At 37.3% G+C, this 22,949-nt stretch overlaps 1 protein-coding gene across 12 annotated transcripts in view; it reads right to left on the bottom strand.

Moving 5' to 3' along the window:
- The window catches only part of RAPGEF2 (Rap guanine nucleotide exchange factor 2), a 190,978-nt gene that overhangs the window by 66,389 nt on the left and 101,640 nt on the right, over positions 1 to 22,949 (bottom strand). For 10 of the 12 annotated variants that reach the window (XM_064510904.1, XM_064510913.1, XM_064510905.1 and 7 more), the window contains exon 6: positions 21,831 to 21,998. In XM_064510904.1, coding sequence (XP_064366974.1) covers positions 21,831 to 21,998 — 168 coding nt within the window. Of the gene's footprint in view, positions 1 to 4,630; positions 5,184 to 5,480; positions 5,550 to 21,830; positions 21,999 to 22,949 lie in introns of those variants that run through there. The other 2 variants (XM_026120228.2, XM_026120227.2) reach the window with 2 other exon arrangements.

Raw genomic sequence — 22,949 nt, 5'->3', positions numbered from 1 at the left:
TTGGCCACTTTGGAACGTAAAATAGAACTGGCAACACTGATCAGGTTTTTTCCCCCAGTTCTCATTATGAGGCCTGAATTCTTCTACTAGCTTATAAACTCTAAACTAACTTCTAAATAAATGCCAGCTATGATGTTTTCTACAGCAGGTATCCATGCTGACCTGAAAAATTTTAGCTATTTCTTAAGAAGAAGGTAGAGAAAAACAGACTGGGCACACAATCAGGCAGGCACACAAATATACATATGGTGACTTTCTTTTTCCAGTTCTACAACCCCCAGGCTTTGAAGCAGTAACAGGAAAGATGGCAGGACATCACCTATGTGCCAAAGATGTCTTCACTGCCATCTCTATGGGTCACTAATGCATTCCCTGTCATTCATGTGAAATGACCCAAATTTTGCCAATCATAAGCTTTCAAGAAAATACGCAGTTAAATGCTGTCCTGAAGAACAGGATTCCATCCAGACTCTGCCACAGATCTCTGGTATGATGCCAGGCAAATCACTTAAAGTCAACCTTTCAGGTGGTCATTACGCCATGGGTGATTAAACCGGGCCAATGCACAGAAAACTCGGACTACAGAACCAGTGCTTTGAAAATTTTCTTAGACCTAGCTAGGCTGCAAAATAAGCATTTCAAGTTCTCAAAATTCTGTCCTTACTCTTTTTGTCAAAGCTTTGCTTCAGCAGTGCTATCCGTAAAGTGAAGATAATGCAGTCCTGCACCACTTCAGTGAAACACATTAATACTGTAGTTACAAACACCATGAAAAGCCACAGAAGAAAAACCTAATGCTTTCGTCTTAAGAGTAGGACTTGAATAGCATGCTATAACATGACCTGGCCATTTCAGCAATGAATTTAACTATTGCAAAATAGCAAACAGTTGCTCATTAAACCAGAGCGACCACCTCGAGATGAATCTTGTAGAGAAAATAGTAGGTAGATGTTTAATTAAGGACTGTAACATAACACATCAATGAAGAGGCCAAATGCTATTTCCAATCAGGTGAAAAATCCACTGCTCCTTTATTGGTCTTCAAAAAGGACTTTTGCAAAACATATAAATAAAAAGGAAAGGAATAATTAAAGGGGGGCAAAATAGAAGTCTAGTTTCATTAAGCAATAAAACTAAAGGTGCCTAACAAAAGCAAACAAACAAACCTGCAGCAAGTCTCAATGCAATGTGTAATTCTGCAAGATGAACAAAATCACAATCAGCAACTACAGCAGAAAATGAGTTACTACTGAGGCTTTTTTTTTTTTTTTAACGCATTCATGCACACACACACACAAAATATATATATATAAAAAGAATACAATATAAATATAAATATGCAAAATATTCAGGTTTGATATCATCTCAATTTGTAGAGTTTATCCAGCATAGCCATCTGATTACATCATTACACCTGTCTTTCCCATGTTGTACTTATGCTGTGCCATGCTTATGAGAAGAAAAAAAGCTTGATGACTTCATGACTTCTTGCTTTCAATATTTTTTATTAATTCAGGACAGGTCAAACACATCAAGACTGCACTAGCTACATGATCACTATGAAGAGTCACTGAGCTTCCAGTGAAACATGTCCTTTATTAGTAGATTTTATTTCAGTGGAATAATCAAAATAAAAATTTAGCTTATCCATCCTTGTAGACTGTGCATAATTCACTCCAGAGCATTCTGCAGTTCATGTCATTACAGTCATGAAAGAGCTATGCATCTCAAGGCACACTTTCTAAAAGCTACTATAATTTCTCACTTTTTTTTTTTTTTTAATACATAACCTTGAGTGACGTTTCTACAAGCAACACATATAAGGGGAAAGGAGCAATAACACAGGAAAATTAGATTTTAGAGGGCCCCAGTCTACTGGGGAGACTTTGAACTAAATATGATTTTTCCACATAAGAAAGCAGATGTATGATGCAATGTGTGAAACTTTTCCCAAGGTGGTAGCTTCAAGATCCATGAAGTGACATTTTTAGAAACAGTCAGCTCTCTAACGTTTAAGATTAGAAAAAATGATAATGGAAGCAATACAAAGCTAGTGCGGAGGACTCTTAAAAACATTAAGGGCACAGCCAAACACAACAAGCTAAGCTATGTGAAGTTCAGTTTAGTACTTTAAAATAAGAAACACGCAGGACGGTTTTTACAACAATCCAGCGCTTTCAGGCAGAGCACACATTTACTCCCTGTTCAGCAGACAACAATCACTGTTGTGCATCAAGGATCATCACCCACAGGGCAACACCACCACCTTCAGACAGACATCTCTAGCACTGCTTCACACTCCTCCGATATACGAAAGATGAGGCGTGTGGGACCAGCACGCTTGACTGATGCTGCCGATTTTGTCACAGTAAGTAATCTAGGAAATGCAACATTTTTTCACTTCTCCTCCCTCCATTCCCACCATGATGAACATAATGGTGATTTTGCAAACCATCTTTCACAGAACAGTAGGTTTAACTCATATTCCTCACTCCCTGCTGAACTAGTGCAACATTAAGATTTTACAGTGCTAAATAAAAAGGATTCACATTAATTTTGTGAAAGCTTGCACAAGACATTCTTGCACTCATTTCCAGGTTGTCCCAGCAAATCAAGCTGTGAGAGTCTAGGCGGTGATGTCAGAGAAGTAACTGAGCTCTTTCCATGAAAAATAAGATCAGCCGGATACCAATTACATGTATTTAGGATTCTGGGAACATGAAAATAGTCTATCATCAAAAATGATGAACGCATTAAGTCTTCCTTCTCACTGAAGCAAGGCCAAACCTGTATACCTTGAAACTCTGAGCCTGTCTTCCCTCTCTACCAAGATTTCAGATATTTCAGTCCCATTTTCCAAGCAAAATAACCTCTGCCTGGAGAACAAGCGTGGAAAATCTCATTGACAAAGTGGTGTTTTTCACTGACCTACATTGTGTCATGACAGTTTAAAATTAAACTTCTATACAAACCTTGAACTATGGCTTTCGTTAATGCAAAAGCCACAGTTGTGTGCCAGCCCTGTGTCAAAGTATGGTCTCCTCCTCTTAAACATATTTGGACATTTTCTTAAGGTAAACTAATTTTCTTCTAAAGCTATACCTTGACATTTCACCTTTTTTTTATTCCTCTATTTTTGTCCACAGGGTGAAATTTTTCTATGTGGTTTAATTAATTTCAAGGAATAGTACTCTAATATGAGAGAATTTAAAAGTTTAAGTCTCTAATATACAAGTTAATTTTTCCATTATTTACAAGCAATTATTTTATATTAATTAGACTTGTTGTGCTACCAGAGTCAATCTAGAACTTTTCATGAACAGTCTTTGGAGAACGAAGAGTAAAAAACATTGTGTAAACAGTTTTCTCATTTTATTTCCATTTGCAAATTCAGGATAGCCTATTCTATTTCAGCTTCTTCAGTACTTGAGTTTCAGGAGGGAAGGAAGCTTTTTTAGATTAAGTTTTAAATATTTCATGAACACCCAATGATTTGGTAACATGAACTCCTTTATAGTTAGAATGTAATTAAACCGGCTGCATTTAAGATGAACTAAATGGAACAACACAGTCTGCAACAAGAAGCTGTGATATACCTGCTCTATACACAAGAAAAATCCACGAGGCATTCTGAAATATTTCTAGATTAGTTTCTGTATTTCTAAACATAGTCAAAAACTGAGTTCGTGAAGAAATTGCTCCTCCTTTAAAAAGTTCCTGCTACCACATCTTCCCCATGTTTATGATTCCTAGCTGTACATACTGAACACACTACGTGCATTCCCACACACATATGTATGCACATACGATCAGAACACACATATATATGTAAAGAACTTTTGAAGAAACAAATGGTAAGATTGAAAAAAATTATGCTGAACTACATATAATTTTACTATGAAGATTTAAATACCAGTGTTAACTAAGTGATACCTGCATTAACTTAGTGATAAAAATCTGTATTTCTACAATCTTTCTAAAAAGTAAACCCTAAATGTATGATTTCTGGCCCTTGAGGCCCTGGTAAGTCACGTTTGCTGTTGTGCTTATGAGTGCATTTTTCACAAACAATAAACAGAGGCAGCCTACGGGATTAAGGCATGACAAAGGTGTAGCTGACTCATGGGATCAATTATAAAGCCTCAGTGCTTATATCCTTTGTCCATCCCATGTTTTACTAACAATTTTTGCGTTTTCAGCCTGAGTGTATTACAGCTGTTCAACGCCATGCTACAAAGCAACAGCACACCAGCACCACACGCTACCAGAATGAATCTCTTCTCATCACCGTCTGCACTTACATCACTTGTTATACAGCCTGCATATTTCTTTAAAGTTTTAACTAATGCATACTGATTTTAATTGACTGTTCATAGCTTCTTGGCCAAAGACAGTACATCAGTACATTCTGATTAAATTTTTAACATTCGAAAAGAAACGACAGTCGCCTTTTCTAGCTCACAGCAGTACTAAATATAGTCACTTAAAAATTCTAATGCCATCTCAGGTGCAGCTTTCCCCCCAAACCACCATTAAAGGCACGATCACGAAAGCAGACAAGCAGTTGCAATTTCCAGGCAGCTCACCGTGACAGGTTATTGAGAGAACAAACGCGATTTGCAATACTTACTGAATGTTTCTCCTGCTGGCCCATAACTCCATGGTTAGCTGGGATTGCAAGTGGTTTCATAATGAAGAAACATACGCTGAACTGAATTTACACATCATGTACTAATTCCTTATGGATGGCAAGTCACCTTCTACAGCATTAAATTAAGAAGAGAAGGAGGGGGGGAAACCGAGCTGGAGCTAAAAGTGTCACTACTGGTGAGCTCCAAAACCCCCTCGCACTTGTAGTGCAGAGAAGCAACCCAGACGACAGCGTTAGTCTCCATTTTTGTCACACGGAAAGTCTAAGCATGTCAGGATGCAAAGAGCCTGACGAAACCCCACATATCCAGCGTTCATCCCAGGGAGCAAAAGCATTCCCTGAGACTGAGGGATGGGAAGAAAAGAAAAAGAAGGAAAAAAGCTAAAATGGCTGACTGCACAGATACTCCCCCAAAAAGGCTTAACACAGCGTTATATTAGGCAGGGTGCAGAATCCAGCATCCACCAAGCATTGTGAATGCTCCCGTTTCCCTCGCAGGCACAGTCGCACACCCAGCCCCCCCTCCCCGCTCCAGCGCTACCCTCCACTCCCCCAAAATCAGGGACCTCCTCCCCTGGCTGCTAACGATGCTGACAGGGTAGTGACCGGTGATCTCTGCTCCACTCAGCTAACCAAGTTTGCACGATTAGTCTCAGCAGCATGACCCTGATGGACATTTAATTTTATGATGTCCACTCCTCGCAATCAGGACAAGCATGTGTACTACCGAAAGAGTCATCGACAAAGATACAACAGTTTCACACACAAAAACCCAGAGAATCATGAGTCTGAATGCAATACGCCGATATAATTACGTTATTGTGCTTACTTTGGAAGACCATGGCTGCAGGCAGTTGGCATAGCAACGCACAAGGAAAGCCATTTCCTGGGCAGAAAGAATGCTTCCTTTTCTAAATAAAAAATCCCTCTTAGGATACAAACGGCATTGCTGCTTCCTGCAGAAAGCAAAGACACTGTAGTCTGTCTCTCAACCTGCACAGGCACGCTCGATGCAGTCCCAGTGATGTAAGTGGGTTTCTCCCTCGCTCTCCCTCCCTCTCCCTTTATCCACCGAAATGCCCAAGCCGAGCGGCAGACACATGCCTGGAGGCTCGCCCCCTCGGACGCTTCACCGCTTCACTCATTACGGCGGAGATGGACAAGTCAGATAAAACAACAAGCGCTTGCCTGTGCGTATCGGCCTCCGGAGATCACGGCGGTCCCGGAGGGGAGGGATCCGCTCACCGCCGCCTCCAGAGAGCAGCGCCCGAGTCCAGGTGGGAATGAGGAGCCACATCTACCTCAAGGAGCCCTGAGCTACCCATGGCTCTCCAGGAAGACGGGGACAGAGCCGTAGGGTTTGACACCACCTCCCTTCTTCCCCACCCAAAAGAGTGAGTGCTGCTGCAGAGCTGTAAACATCTCTATCAAGTATTTATACACGGCGCACTCCACGAGCTTTCGCAGATTTTCAGCAGTTTTGCTGCTGCTCAGACCACAGATATCCAAGGACTATGCCAGGTAAACGTCCAGAATGCCCATTTAACATCTTTCCAAACATAGATTTTACTTTTACATGCACATTAAATAAGCAAATCCCATGGAAAACAAAAGGGGAAGCAAGATCTGGCAAAGACTGACAGACACATGGCTTTCATAATTTTTGTCTAAGACTGTAATTGTATTTTTAAACTCAGTTTTTCCCCGGTCACTCCCGTGTACAGTGCATCGCTTCTAGTTTTATACTAGCAACGTTATACTGCAGAGGAGCTAAAACGCAACAGGGAACATGCTCAAGCAATAAACTAATTGTCAGCTTTATACGTCTCGAGTGTCACAAATTCAGGATACTTTGCATGGGGGAAACCAAGCCAGTGCAAACAAGAACGTGCCACTCTAAGCTTTGCCTGTAGTAGAATCCTCTCTAAACACATTTACAACATATTCTTTAAAATCAGAGACCATCTGTCCTTAAAGTGACTTAAAGTCAGGGGTTTTTTTTGAAAAACCAAGAACAATAGTAGGAAAAAAAAACAGTTGATACACATGCATAAACACACAGGAAAAGTGAATACTAAAACACAAGCTGCAGCTGCCCTCCACCAAAATAACACAGCCTCTGATAATTAGTTTGGTTTGTTACCTAGTGATTTCTTTCCGCACTGACAATGATTGCTACTAAATGAGGCTGGAGAAAAACAACAACAACCACCCCTTCATGAAAATGAAGTTTAGTAAAGCCAAGAAAAAGAAAAAAGAAAGAAAAAAAAGAAAAAAAAGAAAAAGGAAAAAGAAGATCCTGAAGTATCTGGGCTATTTTTTTACACAGTTATTTTAAGGACACCATTTCATACACAGCACATTTTAAATTGAATATATTTACATTTATGAGAGTTTAATATGACACGTGTGCCCTTGATTTTCTAGTACATGCTAAAAGGTTTCCTTAAAGAGCATAAGTTACTTCTTAAACAATTGCACTACAAATCTGTTTGGACTTTTAAAAAATTTTGCAATGCTTTGTAGAGTGCCAGTGCAACTACCAGATGATTTTTAAATGTTAACTTATGTTTAAACCTTATAAAATAGCCTAATACCGAGCACAATCAATTTTCAAATGAAATCCTGACCAGAAATAGTGGAAGTTATTAATTCTAGGACACTTACACAAACCTTCTCTAGTATAAAAATAAAAAATATTACTCGTTGACAAAGCAATTAAAACCCTCTCAAGTTGGATTTGGTGGCCTTGTGGTTGACACCACGAGCAGAATTCAAGTCTGGTGTTTTACGCTCACGTCAGGACAAATGAAATTCTGTCCAGACAGAATCGTCTCACCGCTGCAGAAAGGAATCATGCCACTCGCAGGACTCTAGTCCACAACTGAGCTATGAACACGCATCTTACTTTGCATCCGTTTTTAAGTGCGATGGTGGTACCAACCAAAATCTAGCCTAGTTACCTGTGGTAAAGGCCTTGAAACATAACAGGGAAGTAGGAACAAAAACATTGAAACAGTAGGGGAAAGATGGAGAACTGCTAGATGACAATACCACGAAACACTTCCTTATTAATTACACTGGTCATTACTATACACCTCTTCTCTCCTGTGATAAAATTAAGTCAGTACTATACGTATGAATGCAATGTTTAAAGCAACCTGGCAAAGTCTAATATTACTGCAAATCAAACTAATGAAGACTTGATGGTTTCCAAAATAGAAAAAAAAACTCTTTGCATCTTAAACAGAAAAAATGATATTAATGTAATTAGGTGAAAAAAAATACTCACAGGCAATCTGTGATTCAAAACACTTCATGAAATAAAGGTTGATTCCACTTCCCTGTTCCTCCTTAGCTACCACTACTTTCACCACTTTCTGGGTGTAGTGACATAATGCAGTGTAATCATATGCACTTATCATTTCAGAAAATAACCTATCAATTAGGCTTTATAAACACAATTATGGCAGAAGTTCAATGGCTATATATCTTTCAGTGAAAAATGAATGGAATTTAAATCAGTAAGAGACAGTAGAACAATGTATCTTGGAAAGTTTCTATCATAAATAACTACAAACAGTTAATAGAAAACCTAAATGCAACTTTGTGTTGAGGTCAAAGCCCATATACAAGAACTCCTTGCTTAGACTTAAAGTCTGAAAAGAGCAAGAAGGGTTTTTGCAAATATTCTTAGGTAATTAAAATGAGACATTAATAAAGCTGATCTGCAATAACTGGACATAATGGGCTATCCCCATCTGCCTTCAAAATATTATATTTACAGAAAAGCTGACCTCTCTGTATAAGTCTTGGAAAAGAATGCAAAACACAGTGCTTACAAACACGCTCCCTCCAACAGTAACAGCAAGCATCACGATATCCTTGCACTATCCACACAACTCCTAAACAGTAGCTCTGAATTTAAGATGAAAATTGATATAGGTCTCAGCAGCACACACCATCTGATTGCAATTCCTGTAAACCGTGTTTCACATCCTGGAATGTGCTCATAGATGTTATTCTCAGCCATGTCAACAACGCTCGGAGCATTAAACCTTTTTAGGTTAATGACAAATGCTGCAACAACGGATTACCTCCTAACTTCAATTTCAAGCAGTCACCTTAACTCACAGCTATTCGCAGCAGTATTGTTTTTTAATTTTGTATACATTACCTAAACATAAGATGTTCTTTCCCTGAAGTGCCTCAAGAACAGAAAAAATTACCAGCACATTTTTTTCTTTCAGCACAATATAAAATATTGTTTCCTTTATGCTCAAAATCTTTGACAAAAGACAACAAAACACTGCAGGGTCACCAAATTTCTTGGCACTTTATGCCTCCAGTGACCAGAAAACTTAAGTCAAAAGAACAGAAAACAAAGCTAAGGAACAAGCCTAAAACTGCAATCATTACAACATGCGCCCCAAAAATATCCACAGGGATGGGACTGTTACAAAGACACTGCACACTGGTGTAGCTGGAACAGACATCTAAATTGAAGAGCATAACAACGAAGCACATAATTTTTAAAGAAGATAAGGCAAAGGCATCTTCTCTTTCCCCTCCTTCACACTAAAGGGAAGGAATGTTTAAAAACGATTTTTTAACTCAGGACTGCTGGACACAAAACTTTTTGGGTCCCATAAGCCTGCTTCTGAGGCTCTCCCTCCCGACCAGTCTTATAAGGAAGGACTATTTAGTAACATAACCTGAGACTCCCATCAAGCACAAAAATACCAGAAAAAATCCAAAACAGCAATTGACTACAGCCACTACAATGAAGAATACATTTAAGTGTCCCATACAGTACTAAAAGGTCTTTTATTCTAAGGCACTTAGGCAGATTTGCTGCCAGTACCTTAAATCACTGGCCACATGATCCAGTTTCACACAAGCGAGTTCATATTTATCAGCATAATCCAGACATCCAATTTTAGACACACCTGGTCCATTTGCATTTTCTCTAGAACTTCGAGAACTCTAGACAAAACTCCATCGAATAAAGGAAAATTACCAAATAAATGCCCCAAGGTGAGTTTCTATGATTAAAATACCACCTCAGCTAAAACCAACAGATAAAGTAATAATATTTATCACTTTTTTTTTAAATGCATAACACTGCAGCATTCACATCATTATAAAGAAGATGTTTCTCTGCACCATTGGCAATACCAAAACAACTGTTACAATGGAGCCATGTGTGCTGTTTTGATCACACATTTGCTAATGTTACAGACCATTTGAACAAATGCCCTTCTGTTGAGCTGCTGCTGCTGCAGATGAATCTATAATCCGGATCTTTCAAATAATGACGAGCCCTGAGCAGTCTGGCTGGTGCCTCAGCTGGGTTGATGTGCTGGAGTCTGCCAATCTTCCTTTTGACTGCAGACTGATTTGTCACCTTCTGTGCACAGCTCTGTTTTCAGTAAAGCAAACTTTCCGTTTGCCTGCCATGGCTTTTGGAGGGAGCAGGATTCATTTAAAACACTTGCCATCAGGTTCTCATTTCTGACATACGACGACGCTACAATAGACAGGAAGACAACCTGTAACTGATGGATACTCACCCTAAGCATGGCAGTGTCCCATTTTCAGAATTTCTAATTTAGCTTGTAAAACCTACTTGAGCAAAGGCTCCCCACAGCAGCAGGGCACAGAGGAGCTTTTTCTCTGGAGTCTCTCTTTAATTATGCTTTACAACATACAGAACGTAGGAGTGTGTTTTGTCACAGCTTTTAAAACAAAACCCTAGCAGTTCTTTTGTGCTTCCACAATACACATTATTGCCTTACTAGTTAAATTTTTCATTTGCAAGACAAAAAACAAGACATATGTTGCACGTACATTTATGAAGTCACTTTATTATGTGATATATAACTAATTTACCTGTGTCTTTACATAAAGCAAAGTGTTATTACTTACATAAATCTGAAGTTTAATGCTGTTAAACTGACTATAAAAGTGTATATTAGAATAAAAGTGTAATTAGAATAAATTTGCTAAGAATTAGACTTTATAACTTGAGATACTGATGACTTCAGTTGGGTGAATGATCACAGATTACTTTAATTCCCTTAGGTTTGTCTATTTCAGGAGTGAAAAATTGCAGTCTCTCACTATAGATGAGGTTTTTCCCAATGTTTATAAAATTTTCTCACCTTAGTGTAAAGATATGAGTTAATGTGCTAATTAAATCAGAGAACAAGAGAATGTACTTTCTGCTTTTAAACTCTAAACAAAAAGCACAAGAGCAATGAAAGCAAATGATCTGCTACAGTCGAGAACAATATAGGGTATACAAGATCAGCAGGGCCTCTTTTCCAGATCTAAACAGTTGAGATTCACTACTAGTTATTCACTTAATGTGCTGGGCTTCCAAAATTTCAGAGATTCTTCTCTGTATAATAATGCAGGAAAATATCATTGAAACAGAATAACCACACACACCTGTTTTTCATGTATATCCTACTGCTGCATTGCTAAAAGGTAAGACTAAAATGTAGGGATTTCTGAGGTCAGTCAACTGCCCCAAATTCCAGACCATTATGTTCTTCACCAGTCCCACTGACTCCTGTAACAGCTGCTCTGCAATAAGCTGACAACTCCAAATTGCAAGGTTAATTGCTCTGGCTCAAAATTGAATGTATCGGAGACCACCAAGGCAAGGGAACAATTAAATATTGTTTCAGTATTAAATGTTAAAGGATTAAAAACAAAAGCAAACAAGCAAAAAAAAAAAAACAAAAAAAAACAAAAGGGAGAAATCCTTGTTCCTAATCTTCTCTGGATGCTAACTAGGTTTTTTTGTTTGTCTGGTGATTTGGGGGTAGTGGCAGAGGGCTGCTATTCTTCTTTTAAGAGAATGCAGTATGCTTGCTAACACCTTCAAACACTTTTCCTTGAGCTTGCTTGGCAGCTTTGAGAGAGAATCCGAACCTCGCATCACTCTTCAAGATACAGACACTTACTGGATTGTCAAGAAAACCCCCACAGCTTTCCTTTAGGTTTCCAGATAATGTTAGGAAAAGCCTATCATTTTAATATCATTTGTGATGTCTTGAGTCCTTTCTGTCCATCTTCCTGAATGCTTATTTAGACATCTCTGGAGGTAACTAGCTACTTACCTCTGGTAATTTAAGGAAGTTTAACTTTGAAAGGGCTGGTTGCTGTTATAGGAGGTTTTTCATCTACTGCAATCGTCTGGTGGAAAGAAATACCTTTTGTTTTGGCCTCTAGCCACAGTCTCATTCAAGGAGACTCTCCAAAGTCTGCTCCAGGGGTTCCCAATTAACCTCAAACAGACCACTAACACCCAGCTTACTGGCACCAGATTATACTCTTTTTGTACACTCCTCTCATACCCCTGCATATCCTCCCACCTGTAATATTCATCACGCGCTAACATATCTTGAAAGCTTTGTGTCCTAGCCATTGTAACTGCACACAACCAGTTATCCAGATCTTTTGCTTTTATCAGCAATGAATCCCTCATGATCTCAGCTGTCCTTTATTTTTTAAAACAATTATCAAGTAAAATCAGCTAAATTGCTTGAGAGAGGAAAAAGGCAAAAAAGCAAAGTTAATTCCTTCTAATAAAGAAACCTTATCATAAAATTCTTAAGAAATCTTCTTTTCCCTCCCCTCCTCCCCCATCAACAGATCAAGTAAATCAGGAGCCAACTACCACCAAGTAAAGGATGTTCTATTTTGCAACTTTAACACTACATTTCTCCCTGGCAATTACAAGGCCAGTTACCTAAACATAGAAGTGCTTAAATAAAATTAAGTAGAAACACAGTCCTACCAGATTGAATCTCTCTAACAATTTGATTCTATGTAGTCTTGTATTCTGAGATTACTATCAGGAGACTTCGCCGTGTCTTTACTTTTAAGATAATCTTTTTACTGTCATGGGTCATTTACAGACTTTAAAAGCCCACAGGTAACTGTTTTACACTCTCCAGATGACAACATTCAAGAGGTATGAATGAACCACAAGGTAAGAACATAACTTAGTGAAGTGAAAGGAAGAAAAGGTGAATTATTTTACATTTTAGTAAATTCAGGCATGTAAATATTACACACACACACACACACACACACACACACACAAATAATGCAAAAGAGAAAAAGAGCACATGCACGGTGCAGTTTTCACGCCAGGCAGCTCAAAACACACATAGTCCTGCCAGCTGCTCAGCTGCATGTGAAAATTTTACTGTCCAAGGATTCAAAGAGAATTAAGGCTAACTACTCAAAAAATAAAGCCTCATAGGCATTACTAATAAACAACACAATACTAACCCTGTAACTAGACCTTACATAAAAAAACAAAAGATTTTTTCATTGTGCAATATATCCTTCTGGCAGAGATACATAAATTTCAGGAATTAAAGAAAGTATATATATTTTAGTTATGCTCAATGAAGTATCTTTTTGAAATGCTGGTTGCCGAGAAGTGAACTAATTTCAGTTCTGCATCTTAACTCCAGTGGAGAGTGAGGAGTGTTTTTAAACAGTAAGACACTTTTTCCTTCAAGTAATTTCCCTTTTAGGCCCAACTGTCTTCAAGAGGGATAAGGAGGATGTTTTTCTGAGGGCGCCTAAGCCCATTTCTAAAAAGGACTTAATTTCACAGGGACCTGAGAATGGCCACACAAGCGTTTTACCACGGTAGTGAAGGAGAAGGAAAGAGTTTACACTCAAACTCTGGGGTAAATGCAAAGCAAGTACCTTGCTCTTTATTAAGGAGCTAGCTACCCTAAACTTCCCTCCCACTTACTGGAAGAAAAAGCATGCACACTGGCACTTACAGGGCCCTGGTCGAGCCTGGTAAGCTTCAACATTCACATTTAATAAGTAAAAAGGATTTGCACATTAGAAGATTTTACCTCAGACTTAATGTTTAAATAATGCAAGTTATTTAACTTTTTTTTTTCCCCACTCCTAAATCAGTACATTTGGCCAAGACAAACCTTGGCTTAAATTTTAAAATTAAGCCTCCCTGAAAGTAAAGGTTTATGATATGCATTGCTGCATCTTTATTAGCAGCTGTGACAGCACTTCGACAAAAGCAGCATGTGAAGATATCTGCAAACTATACTCCTTGAAGTCTCAACTAAGAGCTTGAAAAATAGAATTACATTCAATGTGTAATTGCCATTGTAACAGCTGCATTTCCTCTTTTGGCATCTTACAAGCAAGTAGCTTTCAAACACCTGCAATTCACCCCTAAAATGCCAAAAAGAACAAAATAAAAGAAAAAAATCCAACAACGCAAAAGTACCATAACTGACACCATATTAAATATCTAACCTCAAACCTTTATCACCTGCTCCTCTCCTCAGGCAAGTTTTTAACCTCTGACTCTAAAATATTTCATTTTAAGCATTTTAGCAAATTTGTTTTTATCTCTGAATAATTTACAAAAGGGAAGCATTACTGCTGTTCACTGGCATTATGTAAACATACTACACAGACGGATCCCATTCCCCCATATGCCTTTTATATGCAACAAGTTGTTTCTAAATGAACAACCTTAAGCTAATGATGATATCCAATCTGAAATATATTTAAGGACAGAAATAGGTTTTTAAAATATTCACTACCCCGTAGTCAAGTTAAGTAGTGGAAAGTCAGTATTTGTACCTAGTTACATTATGCAATTATCAGTTTAGGAAAAAGGTATGAAAAATTCATTTTTCTGCTGCACAAACAACTTCCTGCTTTAATGACCGACCTCACATTTAATTGTATATCCTACATCTCAGAGGAGCAGTATTATAGATAATATAGAAAAGGCACATCACAAGTAAATGATAACAAAACCCCATGCTACTGCTAAATCTGTACTATTACTGACCAAAATTTCACGTGGGTCTCATCATAAAGAACTGAACATCTACAAGCTTTAAGAGTAAAGTATCGGGAAAAAAAAGGGAAAAAAAAAGTAATATTACTGATACCACAATGGCTAAAAATACTGCACAACTTGAAGCATGTTACTCTCTGATTTTCCAAATCCAATCACAAATACGAATCCAGTTATAACATCAGTGTAAGCCCTTCCAAAGGCTGTTCTGGAACAACAGTAAATCCCAACGGGTAGGTGAGTTCTGCAGCAGAGATGATGTAATATATAAAAATAGACATCCTTTGACAGAAGCTGCAAGTTGAGTAAACAGCACACTGCATATCATTAATTTTGCATTAATTTGCCAGTACACATTACTAAAAGGAGGAAGATCTAACAATTCTGATTTACTCATGGCGTTACACAAAATAAAATGGTGGTGTTGCTCATATACTAACATATAATACATAACTTTAAACAGTAGCAATCCCTTACATCACAGGTACAAAGAAAGGAATATGTGCAGCCAGGAGTTTGTTTTGCCAAAAGACACAGAACATGGGGATGGGAATTACGCATTGTCATTATAACATTATCTGTGGCTGTTCCAATGAAGAAACATGCACTTTCTGGACAAAAAAAAAAGTTAACTAGAGTTGTCCAAATAATCCCAGGAATCCTGTCTCTCTGATAAAGCTACCCCACGATTCTTGTATTTTCCAAAGGGTCTCGCTTTAAAATACCCTTGTATATGTAATACAGTCACAGACTCTGAAGAATGTATATTATTGCTTAGGTATTCAAGTATTACATATCTAGACTAAAAATACACATTCAGTATTTCATTTTTTCACATTACTTACTATGATTTACATGCCAAATCATGAATAGATTATCACCATCATGAAATAACAAAAACTAAAAGTTGCTTTTGAAATTGCACGCTGAATTTTATAAATGCACAAAAGCAACTAGACAAATATCCTTCCTGGTAAAAGGACATTAACATTTGTCAAATGTTAAGAACTAGCTGCTTTCTTTTATAAATGGAATGATCGATACAGTATATCCCCTTTTAAATGCTTTTAAACTGAAAGTGTTATCAAGAAAGACAAAATCATTATTTGTGCAAATAAATTTGCATTATTTGCGCAAACGTGTAATTAAAACACACTTGCATAGCATGCTTCCTCCTGTGAGCAACACGGCTGTAAATTACGGTGTGTGTACAATTTTGGTCTGAATTACCATTTCACTGGTAACATCCCTTAAAGGGATTTGTTTCATTACCACGAACAGAACAAGTCCAGTACACTTGCTCTACTCTGAAAAACTTCCCACTAATTTTCTTTTGCCTTTTAAAAACATACACTCTTTTAGAAGTTTCCTGTCAATGGAAACAAAGCCAATTATGAGTGGCTGTTAATTTTAAGTGAGTCAGAGACCTTTTTGCCTTCATTTTGCACGCCACATTACAGGGCTTTCACAGCTTACTTTCTCCACGCTTGGTGATTACCTCTCCACACTATTGCCTCTACTTGGCAGAAAACCAAGTTGGCATCAAGTTCAAAAATTAAATCTATTTAAATAATCTTCAGCTGTCATAAGTCATACTAGTTGCTAAAGCCATAAACCTCCAAGCATCTTGTTTCCCCAAACTCTTGATGATCAAGTATACCCGATTAGGATTCTCAATAATTTTTCTGTGATTTCTTTTTTCCTTCATAAGTGGACTTATGTAACACTTCCAAGATCAAGACCATTCAGAAACTTTTCTCGCCACCATGATCTCTCTGTATCCTCTATACCCTTGTATAAACTCAGGCTTTTCAGTGTGTCTGTACTTCCTTTTTCACTGCCCTACAAATAATTCCCACAGACTTTACCAATTAGCAAGAAAGAACCACGTATGAGCTAAAAGCAAGATTTTTTTTTTACCAGAATACTTACTTATGATTCCAAGTATTTTATTAAGTGAACTTACATTAGAAAGTGCTAGATAACTCTTTAAATTATCAGGAACATTAAGCTGTGCTAATTACAGGTTTGAAGGATTGACAATATTCTGTTAAACTAATTTCTTGCAGTTGAGGTATCTGATTCAAACGAAAATGACTGAAATTACATATATATGTGTGTATATGCATGTGCATATATATATATATATATATACACACACACACACACATATGCACATGCATACATTTTTCAAAGCCAGCTTTAAGTATACTGCTATACTGGCACCCATTTAGTATACAGAATACAATGCATAACAAGAATACATTATAGCAAGTTATATCACAATACCATAAAGTCCACATTATTGAGAAGAAACAAATGCATATTAAATATTTCATGATTTGAAATTCATCATTTGAAGTGATCCACAAAAAAGACAACAAACAAGCCATATGTTACAATACAGATATAAATACATTCTCTGAGAGGCAATTGTAGTATGCTGTTTTTTAACATTAAGTCTTGTCCAACATTATATTGGGAGACTGTGACGAAGTCCTAGAATAGGAACTAGCTCTTTTGAATTCTAATTTGTTATATTAACCACAAGAAAACACTGCTTGTCATCTTATAAACTTCCACATTGCTGCAGTCAGCCACATGCACTGAATGAAGTATGGAAAACAACTAGGCTATTGCATCAAATTCATGCAGAAAAATTTAAATTCAATATTTTTTAATCCTAAATGTAGAAATATGACAAACAGGCATTGTTTATTTTTAAAATGTAATTTTGCAGGCACAGGAAAAAGCAAATTTGTTTTATAAATAGAGCCATCCGAACATAGATTTTTAATCTAGGACCTTTAGAGTCTCAGAAGACCATGCGAATTCAAATAATATCAGAAAAAAAGACTACTTTGCCAATGCTTTGCAATATCTGCTAGTTACAAGAGAGGACAGCAGCGGGAAGCAAGGTTCCTACAATTTGGTCTTGACTTGAAAAGAGCAGGTTCAAATACTTAAAGAAGTCACAAAAAACTAGAACAGATCCATATACTTATTTTTAGGAGGCTTTAAGGCTGCGGAGGAGACAACTTGGCCACATTAGAGACAGTTCTATTTCCAGCCTTCTTCTCATTCAAATTCTCAGTCACCTCATTCATAAAACCCAGAAGGACGATAGCTGTCTGCCTTTAGCGTGCTGGCGCGATAACCGGCTCAACAGCAGAGCATGTGAGGATAAAATTACTAAATGCTTGCAAACAGGGAAAAGGCAGAAATTGATGGTTCTCTGACCACCATCTTTTTCCTTAAGACACAGGATAAGCAGACTGTCACCTCATGTGAATCTCCAGCCGAACAGAATAAGAGAGCCTACTAAAGGCAGACGGACCTTTTGCAGAGATTTTAGCAGCCAGCTTTAAAAAGCCTGGTTGAGGATGTACTAGTAGCAATTTTCATAAGCTTGTAACTAATTCAAATGTGGATAGATCCATGGAGAGTAAAACACACATGTTATAATTCCTGCTCAGGACCATTCACAGTTGCTTTAGCATCTTCCCAATTGATGATGGGAACCACACTGAAATCTGAATCCTGTACATCTTCTAGACAAAGAAATGCAATTGAGCATCAACACGATACAGAAGGAGCTTTCAAAATGACCACATTTCCCGATAAAAATATCAGAAAACTAGAGCAAACAAAGTTACATTTGAAGGAAAGAAAGAATTCTGAAGCAGCAGTAAATAGTTTTCCATAATATGTATATCAGCTCTATCACAAAAGAGATTTCTCAGTCTTGACGGGGAGGCATCTAACAGTTTGACAAGACATACAAACATTCTTATTAAATGTTGTATTTGGCAGATGCTTAGTATTTACTCAACTTGGCATTGATAAATAAAATGACAAATAGAATTTAAGTTAAAAGATGCCACTCAGATCTTCAAATCACTTTGATCACATTTGAAATCTGATGTCGGTCAAAATTTCTGCATTTTATTTGTTTTGGCGCCAGTCCAGACACTCGACTTATTCAAGCACACTGTTCTCTCTGGTTTGACAAGCCTATGTCCGCTCCTTCAGCCCTTCGACTAATGGCACAGTAACAGTTCAGGAGGAGTCTACACCACGCAACTTCCTAATAGTGAATCACTAAACAGCATCAGAACAGAAGACAGGCAAAAGACACACAAGTTTTCAGCTAAAGAAAAGCTCTGCATTGCACCTTTAGGGCTTATCTTGTCATACTCCTTCCTTATTCTAGTGCCATGCAAACACTAAATAGCTAAGCAGGGCCAATTTTTTGAACCAAAATCAAAGATCAAGTCCTCCGTTTCACAGAAGAGATACATGAGTACAAGCTGTCAAACACCAAATATTTTATTTATACCCTTTTCCTCATCATTCTCTGTTGCAGTCTCTAAAACATGGGGCATTGAGCAACCTCACTATGAAATAAAATAAAAAAATTAAGTATCAAAGCAAAGGATAGGGGACAATTTTAGTCATAACATCGTATCAGGATCATGACATCACACTGAAAACCACAAGGAAATTGTTAGTGGACCATACACATTAAGTTACAATACCTGAGGTTTAGTGCATTCCTGAGAGCCAAAATGAAATGAATGCCATATAGGAGGAAAGGAAAAGATGAACATTATCAGACATGGCATAGTACATTCCAACACTATGAACATAATGTCAAAATTATGTTAATAGGGGTCCACAGTCCCCTACAAGTTGGCTTTACATGAGAAAGGCCACGCCACAGTTGAACGCACTGCATTTCATTTTCAATTCTTGAAAAATACCGCAATGCAGTTTTATTTAGGAGTGTTTAATATCTTCTTCCACATTTTCAAAACAAGATACAAAACTTTCTTCAGAAAATACTGTCCGAAGAACAGTATCCTGAGATTACTGGAAATTAACCATCAGTATCTTATCAACCAAAATTCATACTACATGGTAACTAAGGATTTGGGGTAAAACAAAACAAAAAAAAAGATAGGATAATTATACATTCAGTAAAGCTTTTGAGTATGCTATCTATGAGGCCTCATTACTTTGAATCAAAATGTATCTAACACCTCAAGCAGAGCACATCCACAGTGAATAGCAAAACTAATTCATCGTATTCATCTGTGTTCAATTTGCCTTTAACATGTTATTTGCTGCGATCTCTGAACATCTTCGTTTTGGTTTTTTTTAAGATTTTTTTTATTCATTTATCCAAAATTTAGAGGTAGAACTGAAGATGAGATCCTGAAACATGCTGATCAAAAGATGGGCAACAGCCCTCAAGATTTATGCTAGAATATGCTTTGAATTCCTATGTGTTTCAAAAACAAAAAAAGACTTTCTTCAGTTGATTTTTCAAAAAGTTAAGATCTTAAAAAAAAAATGAGATTAAGGGACAGAAAACAGGAAGGCAGCAAAGACAACGCAACCTTTAACATGAGCGGTTGAAGCAATAGAAGTAATGTTGATAACAGAAACTAATGGGAGAACAATGTAAACAAGATCACCAAATACTGTAAAAAAGGAGGGAAGAGGCCAACATGGAAAAAATCTGTAATATACTGTAAAACTCATTTGAGCTTGTTTAACTTAATATTTTCTTTCCAAAAAAAGTAGTCAATCATATGTATCACAGTATACTTTTTAAAGCAACATTTGACTGTGATTATTTCAAATTTTACAGTTTATTTGGCAATCTCTTCCAACTCAGTCTGAAATCTCTCTTGCAATGAATTTCCCAATACACACACACAAAATCATAAACTCACACAACAGAATGGCACACAATGGGCTTTTGATCTTAGTACCAGAGGTAAATTTGCAACAACTCATTACATACACCTAAAGTAAAATTTATACAACAGGTGTGGACCTACTAATGCAAATGGCACTGTTCGTAATCTAAATATTGCCTTTTCAGAGTTAGATAAAAATCACACTAGTACTGTTGCTAAGCACAATGTATGCATCCAAATAACACAAACAAAAATAATTCTTCCTGTGCTTATAATTCCTACAAACTACAATTATGCCACATTTTTATTTTTTCAAAAACAGACCAGTAAAATGTTTTATCTTCAGACCAAGTGAACTGGCTCAACTGAAACATCCATAATAAATTTGAAGGCAATTAAAACTGCACTGAAAATTAAACCATTAAAAGCTGTTGTATAAACAAAAAACATAAATTGCTGGCATTAAATGTAATTATTCAACTCATGAGGAAAAGCCTGTGCAATTAACAGGAGATGTAATCAAACATCTACACACTTACAGACACACATTGAATATACAGAGAACTAGCAAACAAATCAAGGAATAAAGATAAAGAAGAGGAAAAGGATAAAATTTACAACTCTGCATTAGATCACATACAGCGTTTTAAAAACACAAAACCCTAATCCTGCAAACTTATATGCATGTGGCTTATGCTGTGCAAAACTCAGCCCAATGAGCTCAATAAGATTAAACGCGCATAAAGTTATTTATGCCCACGCCTGTATGGTTCTTGCAGATTTGGGGGCTTAAACAATCAAGTGAGAGCCAAAGACAAACAGCTCTTCCAGTATTTTGCTTACAGCTGAAATTAACACCAAAAAAACCTGCATTAGTCTAATAGCGCTCTTCTCAATTTAAAGGTCACATAACAAAACACTCTGTTGAATAAGTTTTAATTTTTAGTTAATTTCCACTCAAGAGAAAGCCTGTTAACTTACAATATGCAAGACTATCCTACACATATATGTGTGTGTGTATATATTTATTTATATTTATATATACACACATATATACATATATATATATATACACACACACACACATATATATAGGACAGACTGTGTAGTCAGCTGAAACCCAAGTATATAAAGGCTCTTGAGGCAGTCATCGGTAAAGGTTAATTTGACTCTAAGGTCTGGATTTCAAAAAGAAACCCACTGGTCCTTTTTAGGTGACAGTCATCATATACATGAATGAGTGCTTCACTGACTGACCTTTTGACACTGTACGTTAAAATATTTGTACTGTAATCTAATATTGAAGGGAATTTAAAATCCGTTTAGCTTCTCACTTTCACAATCGCAAATCACGACTGGAACGTTAAGGCATTACGTATGACACTCACGGTCATAAACAAACATGCTTTCAAATCTCAGTCTGAACTGAGGGGCAAGTTGCACCATATCCACATACTGCTGGAGGCAAATTCACAGCATTTTAAGGGGCAACTCCTCCACGGAATCTCACTTCTTTAAAGACACCAGCAAATCTGGCCATTTTCAGTAGTTTTCCTGTTTATGTTCTTATAAACCATAAACACGGACAGCTTACCGTATGGTAACCTCTAGGTAGAGGTGGTTTCCCCACGGGATAAGGATCAACAGTATCAATAATTGTTTGTCGCTCTCCTTTTTGGTTGATTTTCCTAAATCTTCTTCGGGATTGTCTATGAGAAGCTTGGCGCTGAAAATACTCTTCATTTTCATCCATATAATCAACCTATAATAAATGCAGTGAAGTGTCATTTCCCAAAAGAAATAAAAATGTTACTGCACATTAGCAACACCACTAAACCTATTTCAAGAGAGAGTGGTGAGCTATGAATTTCCTGTATTTTAGCAATACAAAGAGTGAAGCCACCAAAAAAAAAAAAAAATTACTCATAGGATGACAACAAAAAGCAAACATTGGTATGAACAAAATGGCTGAGCATAAACACTTCCTTCAGAAAGGATAAAGGAAATATGCTTCCACCCCCCCCAAATTCTTATTCAGCTGGTATTGTTATTCAGAATACAAACACTTCGCTACTCAGTAAGTTATAAAAAGGAGACTGTTACGGGACAGCAACTTGGTAGTTTTCCTACTGATTTCCACTGATCACTTGGGATCTTCCCTGACCAGCCTGTGGGAAAGGCTTCACTCTTCAATAGGCAACACTATTTTTATCCTTTACCTCAAATATTTTGAGATCTAGAAGGAATAGCAAAAGACCACATTTACAGAAAAAAATCACTTCTAAGTAATAGCTCGGAGAATAAAAAAGAGATATTAAGAATATCCTAATATGAAATCAGTTTTCCCTGTTTCAGAGCCTTCAGTAAAGTCCTAAACTCTTCACAACAGCACACTGCAATGAAAACATCTGAACAAAGAATTCTGGCTTTCCTGGAAGAGGAGAACAATCTTTTTATAGTAATCCATATAGTAATCGTCTCTTCTGTGTTCGTCCTACTAATAGAAGCCACACTAACAGTAAAATGAGACTTTTCAGTATTGGCCATATATGGGGATTCGGTTAACGCATTCACCAAACCCATCCTCCAGGGAAAAACACCCCTTCTGAAGGTGCAACAAGCTCACCCAGCACCTGGCAAGGCTCCTCCCCATTTTTCAGTAGGGAAACGGGGCATCGGTTTCACACCCGACAGTGTCAAATACCCCCGTTAC

Source organism: Dromaius novaehollandiae, chromosome 4 (assembly GCF_036370855.1).
Source record: "Dromaius novaehollandiae isolate bDroNov1 chromosome 4, bDroNov1.hap1, whole genome shotgun sequence".
NCBI lineage: Eukaryota > Metazoa > Chordata > Aves > Casuariiformes > Dromaiidae > Dromaius > Dromaius novaehollandiae.
Note: the sequence above shows the minus strand (reverse complement) of the source record. Positions and strands in the feature narration are given on the sequence as shown.